Source organism: Phoxinus phoxinus (assembly GCF_949152265.1).
Source record: "Phoxinus phoxinus genome assembly, chromosome: 11".
Classification (NCBI taxonomy): domain Eukaryota; kingdom Metazoa; phylum Chordata; class Actinopteri; order Cypriniformes; family Leuciscidae; genus Phoxinus; species Phoxinus phoxinus.
The window spans coordinates 16,884,729-16,901,842 of NC_136886.1; the positions used below are offsets into that span (position 1 = coordinate 16,884,729).

The 17,114-nt window shown below is 36.2% G+C and overlaps 1 protein-coding gene across 12 annotated transcripts in view; it reads right to left on the reverse strand.

The window, feature by feature from the left end:
- Positions 1–16,611, reverse strand: part of tp63 (tumor protein p63) — a 42,075-nt gene extending 25,464 nt beyond the window's left edge. For 11 of the 12 annotated variants that reach the window (XM_079627713.1, XM_079627709.1, XM_079627711.1 and 8 more), the window contains exons 1-3: positions 16,086–16,348; positions 8,616–8,753; positions 8,045–8,174 (exon numbers count right to left, since the gene is read on the reverse strand). In XM_079627713.1, coding sequence (XP_079483839.1) covers positions 8,045–8,174; positions 8,616–8,753; positions 16,086–16,138 — 321 coding nt within the window. In that variant the 5' untranslated portion in view covers positions 16,139–16,348. Of the gene's footprint in view, positions 1–8,044; positions 8,175–8,615; positions 8,754–16,085; positions 16,349–16,519 lie in introns of those variants that run through there. The other variant, XM_079627692.1, reaches the window with a different exon arrangement.
- Between the last annotated feature and the right edge of the window lie 503 nt (positions 16,612–17,114).

Genomic DNA, 17,114 nt, shown 5'->3' on the forward strand with positions numbered 1-17,114 from the left:
CATGGAGCCTCGAGACACATAATTCTGGAATCCTCTTTATAGTTCTACAAAGACCTTAGAGCGCTAAATTCTCTCCAGTAGTAGCATCCATAGCCCCTGTTTGCATAAGAATGAGCCTCTCCCAACCTCCCAAAGAGCCTCTAGCATGCCCCTATGAGTCTCATCAGAAACAATAGGACTGCAGTTGACAGCTTGTATCTATCAGAGATGACCGGTGTAGATTTGTTTTGAACACACTAATGTTGTTTCAGATAGGGTAGAACCAACCCACTCCTTTGTGAATATTTAAATGTCTTCATGTTAGATTCATCAGATGATACGGAAGAAAGAAAAACAATTAAACCGCTTTTCAGCTTGGGCACTTTTTACATAATTTTACCCACTACATAAGTGCAATGTGACCAGCCATGCAAATTATTTGAACTGTTACTGTAAACTAGACATACAGTATCTCATTTGTGATATTTGCTTTATCCATTTAATTGGTATAATCTGTTATATCAGCAAATGTTGCTATCTTTGCAAAATATTGTAGATATACTTGTAGACCAACTTGTACCAACCAAAAGTGCTAAATTCGATTTATTTAACAGACTGACTTTAGAGAAAATTGTTCACTTATGTATTCCAAAGGTTGGTAACCACAACCCCCTGTACAGCAGTCTCATGCCAACCTAGTCACGTCTGAGAAGGGCAAACTGCCTCATTAATGCACTGAGTCAAGAATATAGCATTAGATAGTGTCAAAATGTGCGTTAAAACTATCACCCCCATCTAACACCCAGAGCACACTTTAAAATTCTTCAAGAATTTTTCGGGTTGAGGAGATTCCCCCCTTCTATGTAAAGCGCTTTGAGTGTCCAGAAAAGCGCTATATAAATGTAATGAATTATTATTATTATTATTAAAATTCTTCAAAACAGTAGCTCACACCCTCTTGGGGGTAGCTGTTATTCAGAGCACTTTTGATGGGGGGCAATTAGGGTTAGCTAAACAAACTTCTAATTATGTTAGAAAAACATTGGTTGCAATCTACAATAGGGAGTTAAGGCCCTCACTGTTGTAGCACTGAAGTCACAGTGGGCTGCAGCTGTCAACTCAACTGAGGTGTTGTGGTCAAGCTGACTGCAACTCTCGCAAAAGTATGAAATCATTCAATAGACCACAGCTAAATATTCCATGTTTATAATATACTGCTAATAAGCTATTTATTATGTCTATATTTGCTATTCCTTATGCAATGTTCTCTGAAGGGAAAAGAAAAACCTTCCAAGTAATGTATCAAAAGTCATGTAAGCAAAACCAGCTCCGTCAATTCATTAGAAATTCGGAAGAATGTTACATACATACACTACCATTCAAACGTTTGTGCTCAGTAAGATTTAATAATTCTTTACACAAGGGTGCATTAAATTGATCAAAAGTGTCAGTAAATGCTTTTTAATTTGTTACAAAAGTTCAAATATTGAAAATATGTTGTTCTTTCAATTCAAAGAATCTTGGGTTTCAACATTAATAAAAAATGCTTCTTGACTATCAAAAATCTGAAAGATTTTTGTAGAATCATGTGACCCTGAAGACCAGAGTAATGGCTGTTGAATTTTGCCATCACAGTAATTAATTACATATAAATATATGAAAATAGAAAACAGTATTTTTTATTACATTACAATCTTTATGGTAATATTTCACAATATTATGTTTTACTGTATTTTAGATTTTTTTTTTTTAATGCAGCATTGATGAGCTTTTTAAAAACATTTTAAAAAATTGTACTAACCCCAAACTTTAAACAGTAGTGTATTCTCCACAATATTTGTCTGCTCTTTGATTGTTCCATATTCTCTAAGATAGTTTGTGCTGTCTGTATGTTGTATTAACAGATGTTAATATGTACAAATATTTTTTTGGGGTGGGTTTATTGCACTGACTTGAAAAGCTATTCCTGGTCGAGAAGTTATTTATGTGTCCCGTGGGGGTCAGAGGTGACAGCATTAAGGGACAGCCTCAGGTGACAATAGACACGGTGGACAAAGGGCTGGACCCCTAAACCTGACCCACCTAACAATCACAAATTATACCACAAACTGCAGTAAGAAGAAGTAAGCCCCTAAAAAAGGTTTTGCTTTAGGGAGGCATGGCCATTCATGACTAAAACAAAATACATAGATTATATTTGTTGAGACGGATCATTCCCAAAAGGTTAACTTATCTGGTTTTGCACGCAACTTGCATTCTTTGAGGCTTTAGATAATTTTACATTTAGATAATGGTGTGGGCCTTCTTTTTTATTTTTATTTATTTTTTATTTATCCACTCTAACAGCAAACATAAGATTATGAGCTACCCCTTGTCAAATGACTAAAGACTGTACTTGGCAGGTCAACTCCGATTCATGAAGTGAAATATATATATATATAAACACTCATTCAAAACAATTAGGCTAAATTAGGCCACCGCTGTGAGGCTATAAACAGGCTCTGCAAAAAGGTGATGAACCTGACTGAAGCTTCCCGGTGGCTCAGACAAAAGATGCTGCACTTAGATCTATGTGGACACTTAAAGGACTGTTTGGGCTTACAACTCTAGGATTAGTGAGGTGTCATGTGTCAGGTGGCTTGTGTTTTGAGAGACACCTGCTCAAGAAACTCTGAATCGCCCCTTTAACGGAGTAGTGAGAAATAAAAAGGGGTAAGATGCTTATTTTATTATATTTTTGTTGCATATATTGTATTTATTCTCTATTTTATTTTATTTTATTTTATTACTTATGACTTTTGTATTTATGGCAAATTGTTGTTATTATTTTTATTGAATCTATGCTTTTAAAACTCATCTATGGGTCAGTCTGCTTTGAGTTCACTAGCTCATGGGTAACAGTGCTACAGTTCAGGATAATAAGCTGTTTGTGATGTCAAAGACTAAACACCTGTGGACATCACAGAGCAAAAGTCAACACCTGCACTCTGAACTTTTACAGCATAATTTGCACTAGTCCTTGCTGTCCTGTTTTGATACTCGTGTAGTCTTCGAGGAATGGTTGTATTCTGGTGTTAGTTAAAAGTTATTAGTTTCAAATCAGCATGATGTCTGACTTATGATTGAAAAAAAAAAACGGTATCCTATCAGACGTTGACAAGAAAAAACAATATACAAGCAAAAAAAAAACGGTTAAAAAAACTAATTGCAGAGCCTTTCAACTAAACCAGGTTAAGGGTCACTGCTGTGGTTTTCCGTATGAGACAGAGAAGGAAGTCTTAAAGATATTTTAGTCATTCAGAAATATCCGCTATAATTTCTAGTTTTGCATTTATACTGAGTTTTCTATTTGTGAAGATCTTACGAATACGAAACACTTCTTAATGCCTTGATGTATATGTATAAAGGAAGAGAGTGGAAAAAAGGAAAGAGACAGAGGGGAAAAAATGCTAATGTTTACAAGGCAGTGCTTTTTAATTTCGCTTGAGGCAAACTGGTGGGGTGACGAGTCAGCAGTGATTTAGCAGTCGTGATTTAAACTGTGGAGTCAAATCTCAAATCAAGAGTTGAAAAGAGTGATCCATAATATATATATATATATATATAGAAGAACCACTGAAAGGACTTTGATCATCTGAACAGGACATTCATCAGCACTATGAAAACCACCACAATAAATCAAATATATTAAATAACATTAATAAAATAGGGAACAATGTAAGAGACTGATTTTACAATCAGTAAAAATCTGATTTTTATAATTATTTTATAAATCGCAATTTTAAATAATTTACAAGAAACATTTCGGAGAAATCAAACAGTAGCTACAGAATGCATGGATTGCGGTAAGGAAGCACGCCTTCATTATGTGTTCCTGCCTAATGCTGAGTCAGGCTCTACTTGAAAAGAAAACTACAAATGACTAATCAAGGGCTAGGACACAACACAGCCTAAACAAACCATTGCCTCACCACCTTCAATGTATTCAAGCCAAGGGATAGATTAAGTTTTAAATTATTGCTGCTCAGCAACACCCAGACAAAAAAAAAATTGCTCAATGGGACAGCCATTCTCTCTCGCCAATGCTTCTATTTGAAGCAGTTTGCAAAATATAGAACCTGTTACTGTGTAACTTTGCTTATTGATATTGGTTAGATTGGCTACGACATTTGATAGGACAAAATAAGCACAGTGTTGTGTGTAACTGTTGTGGAAAATCGTTAATGCCGTGATGCTTAAATCTACCTCTGACTATATCTTTAGATATATATGCAAATTCTGAGTGTCATCCACACAAACAGACAAAACTTTATACATATTATTTAGTTTTCTGTCCTTTGTACCCAAGTGAAAAATAAATATACCAAAATGTATTTGAAATACATTTATTTTATGCTAAGTATACTACAAATACATTTACATATTTATATTTGATTGTGCTAAAGTGAAACTATTGCAAGTATTCTTTACGTACACTTTAAATATCTTGCATTTAAAGATACATTTATTATACAGAGATCCTACTATCCTTACAGTAGTGATTTTAAAACATATTTTTAGGCTTAATATTAAGAAATGTGCATTGTGCAATTAAGAAGTACTCCAAATAAAGTTTAATTATAATATTTATTTCAGTAAGTATCAAGCGATATGGCAGTGAATGTTAGTGATTTGTACTATACTTACGTAGTATGAAATAAGCGTATTTTAAATGTATTTAGAATGTATTAAAAAAATTATGTAAATATATTTCTTTCTTTTTTTTCACTAGGGTAACTAAAAAGTAACTTACTTATGATACGTTGTTATTTACACACCCCAAGGAGATTAATTGTTCATTAAATTATTTAAATTGAACAAAACAAACAGCTTTGTACACCAGTTCAAAGACTGTTTTTTTCCCCAGCAAGGATGCACTAAATAGATCAAAGGTGACAGTAAAGATATTTATAATGATACAAAATCTTTCTACTTCATAAAAATGCAGTTTTTTCTAACTTACTTTGTATCCATTTTTAAATATATTAAAATAGAAAATATTCATTTTAAATTGTAACAGGCTAATATTTGACAATATTACTGTTTTTACACTAAAAATCTAATATTAATAAGATTGTTAGCAATTTAACATTATTATATTACCAATAACTAAGCTTAGTCTAAGATTACTGAATCAAACAAATGCAGCCTTAAAAGAAGTCTTAAAAAAAATAAAAAATAAAATCATGCCGGCTCCAAACTTTTGACCGGTAGTTTACATAAACATGCACTCAAATGTGGTTGAGCATCATCTTATCTTTTAATTTATTAAAATATAATTTAATTTTAATAACAACGTGGAAAAATACAAATTCTAATGGAACTACTGATCTACTGATTACTGAGGGTAGCAACAAATCTAAATCATGAACGGTTTGTAGAAAATAACTCTTTTAAAGGGTGTTTCTTTTGCACTATATGGCAGTTGTCATGGACAACAACGTGGATACATCATTATACAGAAGCAAACAGTTTTGTTTACTGTTGTCATTGAAAAAAGGTGAATTTTAAATAATGGCACATTTAATATGAAACATGTTGTCTCCCTTTTCTTTGGCTATTTCATCAGCTCCAAAAATACTAGCTCTGAGTTCACCACGTTTAGCTGAGTAACTGCTCCATCTCGCCATGATATCAGCTGAGCTGTTGAATGTCAGGACACAATCTTTCCTCTTCATTCTACCTGACTCGACACCCCCCCCCCCCCTCTCTCTTTCTCTCCTTCTCCTCCCCTATGCCCGATCTCACACAGACAGAATAGGACGCAAGCCTCAGTTACTCACAGCGGCAGGTGCTGAACTAAATTATTGCCCTGCAGCTACAGAGAAAGCACACTTCCAAAAGAAAGAGCAATTTCAGATTAAAAAAGGGCTTTAAACCCCATGCACAATACAAACACAGAGGACCCTGAGGGCGCTAAACAGTCCGCATCATTTGATAATTAATGAAGGGCGGCAAAGCTTTTCCTTAATTCTTGTTCTTTTGGTGAAAGAGTTCACAGATCAATCATAAGCTGGTCATTAAAGGGGATAGTTCATCCAAAAATATTTTTTTTGTCCAAATAAACGTTGTTCAAGATATCCACAGAAGAAAGAAAGTCATACTGGTGTGGAACAACATGAGGGTGAGTAAATGATGACAATTTAAATTTTTGGGTGAACTATCCCTATAATGCCCACTGCTGTCTTTCAATAAAAGTTTGTTCTTCGAGAGTTTAAATGGCGATTGGAAGGTTTCCATAGTTTCCACCTTTTCGATCAACATGAATGCTAGCTGGCAAGGGACGGAGTGTTAGCGTGCCATGCTGCGCACCACGCCTGATCTTTACTGCGAGGAAAATGGGGGCGGGTGGTGTTGTATGGGGGGTATTAATCACCAGATCAAGAGAAAAGATAATCCCTCAGGGCCAGAGAGGCAACGCTTTGCTCTGTCTCTCCCTTTTTTTCCCATCTTTACTACCGGACAACTACATTCCTCTGCTGGGAGGGGAACCACAACCACCTAATTCTCCTGTGCGCCCAGAGAAAATCTACAAGGCCTCAGCGTCAGGTCATACACTTAATGTCAAACTTTCCACTGCTCTTCTGTTTGGTATAAACAGTATGTTAGAGCCATACGTGTTGATAGAATCTGCCCGAGGGATACATCAATTTCGCCTGACTTACATCGACTTTATGCAAATTAACAGTTGTTAAACCGTGTTAAAGTTCACTAACTAATTTATACAAGATTTACATTTTTATAAAAGAAAAGGATTAAATAGTGTGAACTAGAAAGAGATCTTATTCAGAGTATAGAGAGGGGAAAAAAGATAACTTACACCAAAGAAGAAATTATCTGATGTGTAGTGTTGTTGTAAATCTCCATCTTCATAATTCATATTCCCTTAAATTTTTATGATCATTCAAAAATTGTTTTATTTACATGACAAAATGCTACATCTGAAGCACTTCAGATCGGATGTGCCATTGCAGCAAAGCAAGGCTATCGTCATCAGGACTTTTATATTTAGCGCTGTTCATCCGGACCTGGACATCTCTTTTGAATTTGCTACCACCAAAACGATCCAGAATGACCAGGGAAAACCCATAACACCCCCAATAAACAGTAACACCCCCACATGCAAGTGTAAGTTAACTGTTTCTGCTGGGGCTTACCACTAAATTCCCCACTACTGAAATTATTCACTTGAGTGATCACACTAAACAAAACCAAGTTTCATATGTGATCAAATAATTACGTTTCTCTACTTAAGAAATTCGTGTGTGTATTCAAAAAATTGTTGGATGAAGTTCAATATTTAAAAGCAAATTACCGGTACATAAAAAACTAAATAAAAAAAACTAAAAGTACTTGGCAAAAAATACAGAAATTCTTCTGAAGGTATTAAAAAAGTGAATTATCTACTGCTTCTTTCAAAAACAGCCTGTCTGAGACCATTCAGTGGGAGGTTTTAAAAAAAATCCCCATGTACATTTGTTTTAAACTTTGCGGGGGATTTTAGAAGAATTCAACAATTAAATTCTTCAGTACTACAAGTGGTAGTAAAATAAGCCAAGTATTGAAAAGATTATTAAATATTTTGTATTAATGGCTTTTGATTATTTTAAAATATCTAAACTGTATGCAGTTTTATGCTACGTGACATTACAGTAAATTCAACAACATACTGCAATTGAGGCATCACTATTATTTTACCGGTAATAGATGGTATATATTTGGGTGATATTTTGAGTCGATAACCAGTTATCAACTACCTGCCTTAGCTCCTCCTTTTGAGAAATGAGACACTTAATTCAAATGAATATTCCCATATTTAAAGCTTAGATATGAATTCGAGAAGATCGGCACTTGCATTTCACATCATCTGACATCTTGAAATGCGTCAAGAACAGAGTCCCGACCCACGGTAACTGCTCAGATCTTAATGACACAGCAATATCCTTCAGATAAGTGAAATTGTTGTTTGATTAAACTTGGTGTAGTTTTTCACTGTGCAAATTGAAGTGTGAAATTAAGTACTCACTGTAAGAGGCTCCTCAGGCCCACGCATCGTGATGCAGTCCATGCTAATCTGTATGGTATTGGATGCTGATCCGCCTGAAGAGCCCTCAGAGAAGTTCAGCTCGATCGGCTGCATTGAATGTAGTGCAGACCTGGAACAGAGACCAGCAAATGGACTGATTATTCGTGAAATGAGTAGATAATATAGTATATATAGTGATTTATTTTATTTTATTGAATTTCTTTATTCATTTCTTTATTTAAAAAGTCCAAGTTAAATAAAATGTCGTATTTAGCCAATAAGTGGGTGTGACTGCTTTTAAGTATAACGGGTGACACTTAAAGTCTTAAAGGCACTCATAATCCACTTTATAAAGTATTACATATTTTACATAAATAGTTGTATTTATTATATTGTATTACATATTTTAAATATTTGCAAATTCCTTGTTACATCTAAAATTGTTTATTTGTCACATGTTTTGATGCATTATATTTTCTAAAAGCGGAACAATGAATAAGTATTATAGTTGTGGTTACAATTATTCACGATACCATTCAATGCATAATACTAGTAATACTTCATAACTCACTGGTCCAGCATCTCCAGTAGCTGGTTGATGACATCTTGTCCGAGGATATCTGTACCCTGAGAGCCCTGGCCCTGGGACATGGAGGCCAGGAAAGAACCTTCAGCCCATGAGAGACAAGCTGCTGCGGGTTCTCTCAATCTAGAGAGATGGAAACAAAAGTTTGTGGACACACTTAAATTGTATTAAACTAAAACTTTCTGAAGAAAGAGAAAAAGTGTTGTTTTTGCCTATGCTAAAGTCACTTCCAGAGGTTTGTTGTGGGTGTTTTCAATGGTGTTGATATGGGTGTTGTCAGGTTTGCTAGGTTTTCTTTTGGTTACTTACAATAGACTACTCCATATTAATGTCATACTTTCATATGTACACCAGACAAAATTTTTATTTATTTATTTACGATCATCAGTTATGAACATCCTTTATCCTAAGAATGAGCAGCAGAAATAGTTTGCCTTTGCAATCACCGCTAATTAAAGTAACAAATGACTTGAACTCAAATTTTATTTAGTAAACTGATACAGTATCCATTATTGCCAGGGCCGGATTTACCTTATGTGGCATTCTTAGACCCCCTGGCCCGCTGTTGGTCGCAAACCTCCTATGACCAATACTGCTACTTTTCAGGAAATGAAAAAATTGGATTAAAAAATGATTAAAAACTGTGTTGTCAAAGTTGATATTGTAGCTTTATATATGATCATACAGCCTATACTTGTATGTGTCATTATATTAACATTTACCAAAATCAAGCTCAACTCAAGTTTCCAAGTTTTTGATTAACGAATGTCCTGTTTTTTCCCCAGTCATTAGAATGGCCGCATTTGAGGCAGTGAGTGCATTGCATTATGCTTTCATCAACTTACAGGTTATGAAATGTATTGCAGCTGTAGTTATGCATTTTTTTTTGTTGGTAATTTGTCATAAATCTCACTTCAGCAATTGATGTTCAATTCAAGATTGAGGCGGGTTGGAGTTATGAGGTTTTTACCGACAGTTTGAGGAGCCAATGGAGTTACGGAGTTTAGTCACAAGCTGTTTTTATACTTTTCATTGGTTAAATATTTACAAAACCCACAGACAGATATAAAGGGTTACCAATAGTAATGATTTATGAAAAGAATGGAAAAAAATGGAGATACAAGACCTGACAGTAATGATATGTTATTAGTTTATAAAGTAATTGTCTTGCAGAGTTTCGCATTACACTGAAATAATAATAACAAATATATTATTTATCCTTTATTGTAATTGGGCCTCCTTGGACCTGCGAGCATAGGCACATGCCTAGAATGCTTATGCATAAATCCGGCCCCGATTATTGCCTTAATGGTGGTAAGAAGTCACTGCACTTCTTCAGGATGTAAAAACACAACTCATTCTTAATTACCTCTCCCCCCACAAAGGCCATGCTCTGTGCCTGTCTAAAGCAACACCAATAACCAGTGTTAACATGACATTCAGGAGCAGTAGAGAGAATAAGACTGTCAGTGAAAACACGACAACCCTCTCTATCTGAAATATGACACCAAGCCAGAGCCCGGCGTCTCATTGTTCCTTCTGAGGAGAGGCACACGCTGAGGACCAAGCAGAGCGGAATTCCCCTTCGCTGTCTATATGATAGCAACACCACCGCTATGCAGCATTCGGAATGTGTGTGGCTGAACTGGGCTTGGCTGTGGATGGGGGTTGAAGGTAGTAAATGTATGTATCTTTGTGTGTGTGCGTGTGTGTGTGTGTGTGTGTGTGTGTCTCTGGGAGTTGGGGTGTCAACCCATAATCTAACGTTGGCACTCGGGTGTGGGGCCGGAATTCCCCTACATTCTGTGCGGTGGGGAGATATTAATATACTAAGCTATGTAGGCATGCCTAATAAATGCTGAATGCTTTTAGGTCGAAGGATGTCAAATTACTGTATCCTAGGCAGAGATACAAAGCAACACTATTCTTTGATATCACTGTAAAGTCTAAAGTGACACTTGGAATACCAGCCTTTGAAGAGAAACTTCATTTTACAGTAGGCCTATTTGTTCTGCCTAGCATCACAAAGCTTTTTTACATAATACATTTGTATGAATTTGATATGACGAAACTAGTAAAAATTCTTAACTTAATAAATATGGTGTTTCAAATTTTGTATCTTAAAAGGGATAATTGCAAAATCCGGTGGGCTTTGTTTTTTTCTGTGGAACACAAAAGAGTATATTTAGTTTATTTTAATCTTATTTATTTCTTAATATGGGGCCAGGGGTGAGACTATATCCATTTCCTAAAGGAAGAAAATGGGAGGGGCAAAAGAAGCATTTGGATTTCAGCTTCAATACCATGAAAAAAAATCCTCTTTTCCCTTTTCTTTCCATGGGCTCCCCAAACACAGCTCTTCAGAAGAAACGCAGGGTATATACTTTTTTTTTTTTTTTGTCTTTGTTCAGCTGAAGAGGTGTGGCACAAAGTGAATGCTAGAGTTGAATTACTGGGACAACGGTGTGCTGCCAGGCCTGTCACTGGGGATAAAAGCTTTTTCATTGCTAATGTTTACTTTAAGCCTCATAGATATTGTCATTTGGCACACTGGAAGACACACAAATGCCAAGCCCAATGCGTCAATTGTCACAGTGCGTCCATAGGTCCATACCTCAGCATTCCTACCTCCCATTGTAAGATAAAAATCTAAACCCCTCTGCATTTTACACTGTCAACCTGAACAGTCTGAGGGGCTTTTAAGGGAGTAAGTAAATACAAATGAAAGCTGCGCCCTAACTTACTGACAGCTATTCATATTGTTATTTCTATTAATGAATCTGTCACCCATGCAAGTATAATCAAAGAGATGGCACTTCAGAATATTTATTACATCATTTTTATAAAATGGGTCGGATCTTGCACAGATGCACAGCAGTATGATATTGAGATGATTTTTTTAACCATTTTTTAAAATATCTTTTAAGTTATAAAAGCAACATAAGTCAATGAAGCCACATAGAAAATGCATGTATCTGGATATCCAAATAAAAAGATGCAGACACAAAATTATTTTTATAAAATTAATTGCTATCATTCTTTATTTCTTGCAGAATTAGATTGATATATTGTCGCAGCTTTTTTTGATAGAACACTATAGGTAATTATTTTTTAGTATTCGTTGATTTACTTTTGTTTTTTGTTTTTCTGTTGAAACAAAATGAACCCCCAGTAAGGATGCACTGATTCTGACAGATCCCGTATGCAAATAAGTAGACAATATTAAAATTCAACACTATATTGTCAAAATACTAAATGAAAAATGTATATGATAATAATAATAACAAACATCATCACAACTAATGATTAGTATATAAAAAAATCAAAAATTTTGAGATCTGGTAAAAATTACATTTAACAGTGTCATTAAAATAGTAGCATTTTAAAAGATCGAATTTAAAGGTATAGTTCACCCAAAAATTCAAAATCTGTCACCATTTACCCACTCTCAAGTTGTTCCAAACCTTTATGAATTTCTTCTACTGAACACAAAAGAAAATATTTTGAAGAATATGGGTAACCAAACAGTTGATTGGCTCCATTGACTTCTATAGTGTCTTTCCCCCCATATTGATGAAAATCAATGGGGTCCATCAAATGTTTGGTTATACCGAGATTCTATAAAAAAATACATATCTTCCTTTGTGTTCAAAAGAAGAAAGAAACTCATACAGGTTTTGGAACAACTTGAGGGTGAGTAAATTATGACAGAATTTTCATTTTTGGGTGAACTAAACCTTTAATTGGGATTAAGGAAGTTTTAAATACACGAGGCAACAATTAAGAATCAATTCATTTTCCATGTTCTTTATCTCTAAAAAGGCTCATACACAACGCAATAAGAAGTGACAAGCTATAAAGAAGCGGAAGCAACTTAAGCAAAGTGTTTATGTCATAGGGGTATGTCATCTATATCATATATCATGGAAGACTCTGTTTAATTTATAGTGCTCTGAGAGTGCTAAATGGCTCTACAATTGTCAGTACGCTTAGATTTAGCTTTTGCCATCACACTCAACAAAACCACAAAACAAGATACTACTACTCTTATGTCAGAGAATGTAGTGGCTAATAACCTTACACAAGGTTCCAGCATCTGTCTGTATAGGGATTACATGTCTCTCTCTCTCCCTCTCTCTCTCTCATTGATATGTTATTGCATTTAATATTGTCAACATTACAGGTTGGTGAGAGCATGAGGACTATATAGGTCTCCAGCAGGTGCTGAGTGGCTGCTGTCTCAGGTCACACATTGCGACAGGACATGTTTCAGATCCCTGGCTGAGAGCTGGGTGACAGCCCTGGTGTGATGATATCATCATCATCATCATCATCATAAAACCTGTGCCAGGTGAATTATCCAACTAAAGTTGAGAAAGGATGCACTCTCGGCAAAATGTCCAAAAACAATGGATGAACAGATGCTAGATAGTAAATAGAAATACAATATGGTTGACAGGGATTTTCAGCCAAGAATGACATCATGGTCCCACAAAAGGTGCAGCACCCATGCGCGAAAATATCCAGCTTTGATTTACACCCACAGAAATGACAGGTGAAGTTTATGGGCAGATTTCTGATCCATCATCAGCTAACATGGGAATGGCCGTTTCATCAATTAAACATCTAGACACAAAAATAATAGCACTCACAACGCCCGATCAAACAAATAGTGCAACCTGAAAATGAGTAATTCAGGAATCACGCATTGAAGGAATACTATGTACGTTTCTGTCATTCTCCGTCAAATAACTAACGCCTAAACATGTTAAGAATTCTGCTTTACCACGGTGGCTGCCACATCTGTCATTATGTCAGCCATCGCATCCCAAATTTAGCCAAGGAACCATCCTTCTTATCCTCATTACAGGTAATAAAAACCATAAAGGAGATTTTAGTGAGATCATTGAGATGATGAAATTATTTCAGGGCTTAGCTCACTGTTAAAAAAAGCAGAAACTACTTGGAGACAATGGTGACCTGTAGTTTTTCATTGTGGCTGTGTGGAGGGTTGGTTTCATCTCTAGTGGTATAGCTTCTTTGGAAGCTGTGGGTGGGTGTCTGGTTACTGGGGGGAGTTATGCATTCTGCCTGAGGGAGAGGCTGCACTGCGTCCACTTAAACACAGACCAGGCCCCTCGCAGACAGGACGGGGTCAAAAGTCACAGCTTAACAGGGCTGCCCATTGTCTCCTGACAGGTTGGGCACATCCAGCGATGAAAATGCAATCAAAACAAACAGAGTCCTGAAATCTGGGGAGACAAGTGAGAGGGGCTTCTCCACTATCTTCATTAATCAGAGGCCAGGTAACGTTCAAAGGGATCTGCCGACCCTTCCCTCATCCCTCAAACCCGGGACTGCAGGATGGACATGGTGGCTCAGACAAAAGAATAGTGGCCCCGTGGTTTTTCCTCCCAAGACGCGGGCTTTAACTGTCAATGCCCAAATTCGATTGAATGTGGCAAAGGAGTGAGCTGTCCCAAAGTTAGACAATCTCATATTGACTTAATTCACTTTGCACTTGTAATTTATTCATTTTCAAAAGTATGTTTAAAAGCTTGCCAATACAGAAAAGTCATTCAATATCCTGTGTTCAAGCATAACAGCGTAAACAGGTGTGTGACAATTTGATTCAACTGTTTGGCAATTAAATGTAATTTAAAAGGAATTTAATGTAGGTCAATCACAAAATATACTCAACATTTCCCCCTAATTGATCATTAAATTAATCCAACAGGGTCTAAGAATCAAAGTTTGTTTTTAATTTAAAATATCTGAGTCGAATTTTCCAGGATTCAGTTAGAAGTGATTTGGAGAACTTCTATTGACTTGCATGGAAATGCATGTTCATTTTATTTTGAGAACCTCTGTTGATGTTATTTTTAATCGGTACACATCTGTTTATCTTCTCTTGTAGATTAGACCTACTGATAGGAGCTGGATTAGTCTCAAAAACAACCGTCTCTGCAGGTATACCCACATGAGCTCAAGGGCTAAGACCTAACAATATAGTGGTAAGTTAGACCGCATGTTGTCACACAGGGAATATGTCACAAGGGATTTATGACAGTAACTATGTCCAATAACACGTGTGATTTCTCTAACCGTAGTTTTGTACGTTGGTTTAAAATATTATGTCATATTTTTGGCCTTAGCTGTAAGGTAAATAAATGAACACAAAAAAATCACACTGGCATTCAGGCAAGTGTCAAAACTATTATTAAAGCAGATTTTAACCAAGATGTTGAACTTATGTACTTTCAGCTCATGACCAGTTGAACTAACACTTTTAATGGGTCAAGTTGTCCCATGCGTTTTACATTTTACAGATTTACACAATTATATATATATATATATATATATATATATATATATATATATATATATATATATATATATAAAGATTCTTTCTTTTATATGAATGTATTTTATATTTGCAATTTTCAAGTGTGACAACATGCAACTAAGGGACTGCATGTTTTTCCTGAGCAGTTTTTTTCTTTTCAGGGAAGAGAAGAGCGTAATAGCCAAGATTTTTAGTTATGTGCCTTTACAGAAAGTGACAACTAGCTCTACTAGTCTCTTCTAAAGCATAATTTAGCATGACTGTACCCATTACATGGCTGTCACCTGAAATTTACATGTTAGAGTAACAACCTTTTTACATTTAAACAATATATTTAAGTTCATTTTACAGGCCTGAAAAATTGCATACTCTCACATGACAGATTGAAAAACATGTATTCTTCCACATTACCCAATGATTGTCAACATACCGAATGACTAGATAAAAATGCACATAACCTAACTTAACCATAACAATTTATTTAATATAGAGATGTATATCCAAAGCAGCTAAGGAAAGCTGGCATTTGAAAATGTATGTAGTATATGAAATTAATATTTAAATTGCCTTTTTAAAGAGGTGCCAATACTCCATTGAAATGGAATACTACATTAGAACGTCATTAACGGATACAAGCATGAGAATTGAATCCCTACAGTATCTATTAATACAGCTGTATTTAGAGTTGAACTCTGTTCAGACCCACAAAAACAAATGTCCAGTAGCGAGTGCATGAAGAGCTAACAAGCAAGCAGGCTGAGTATCTAGACAGTTCACCCTAAACTACACAAAACGCTGACTTTCGCCATAAGAACAGCACACCTATAAATACCATAGCCAGGCAGCAGCTGGAGAACCAGACATAACTGTTAGCACCTCCAGCATGTCTCAGTCCAGACAACAACTCTTTAATAAGGAGAAAGAAAAAAACACACTGTGCTGGACCATAGAAACAGCCACATGTTGCTTTGCAATGTGCTCATATCTATTTACAAATGAAGCAACTAAATAAAACCATGTGTGCATGCCCAAGTAAGTGGTCAAGATAAACCTGGTGACCTATTCAGAATTGGCCAACAAATTGGCACAAACTGTTGCTTCTGTCTTACCGTTGAAAGGCTCGCTCTGGGCAGAATTGAACTGCTGCATAAGGAGAGGACATACTGCCAGACTGGGGTCTTTACTGAGGTCGTCAAGGTTATCGGCAAGTGGCCCAAGCACATGTATTACAGCAGATCTGGAGTTATAAATAAAGGAAAAACATGAAAAACAAACAAAAAAGAAATTGTGAGGCAGATTAAAGTGCTAGAAGGTCAAGTGCACAGGAGTGAATCAAGTGTGGAGGATGTTATAATTTTGGTTTAATCTTTCTACAGCCCACAAGCAAAGGGGCGGCGTCAATGCCAACATGCTGACCAATCCCTGACAACAACTGGACATGGTATCATACCCACTCAGTTGCTAGGATATAGATATTAAGCAACAACCCCCACCCATTCCATTCCTAGTCCATGTCCCCAGCGATGTCTGTCTAAGCACTAACCTGAAAAGCACATTCCGCTGTCCATTCGCTGGCTGCCGTTTCTATCCAGAATCCCAGGAGCTTTCAGCCATGCGTGGTGATTGCATCACGCTAGCCGCTAACTTCAATTTTAACCTGACCAGGTGAAATAGATGTCACATCAAATAGCCCTCTGTGACCACGGTGGCTTCCTGACCTGTCAATAGGGCTGAAGCTCTGTGTTAGAAGTTTATCGCCCTGCATCCCTTCATCCGCTAACATGCAGAGCAAGCACCTGTGACATGACAGGCTAATCTCAATTGGCAGATTCCTGTTCTCATTGAATAAGATGAATAAAACCAACATTGTCAACTCAAAATGATGCTCTCCTGTTGATATCAGCTTGTTGGTTGCTACCAATTCTACAATGCAAATTAAATTAGAACTGCTACTGTATGTCCTTCAATGTTCTCTAAACACAACACATAGTTGTATTGTTAAAATCAAGCCATCAATAGATGCGCACAGAAATGATTGAAAAAGCTCACTTGATTCACGCCTGCCGATGGTATAGACCAGAGGCTGTAAACTTAGAGGCGTTTTGCGGTTTTTACGGGTTGAATTGCAGATGAATCAG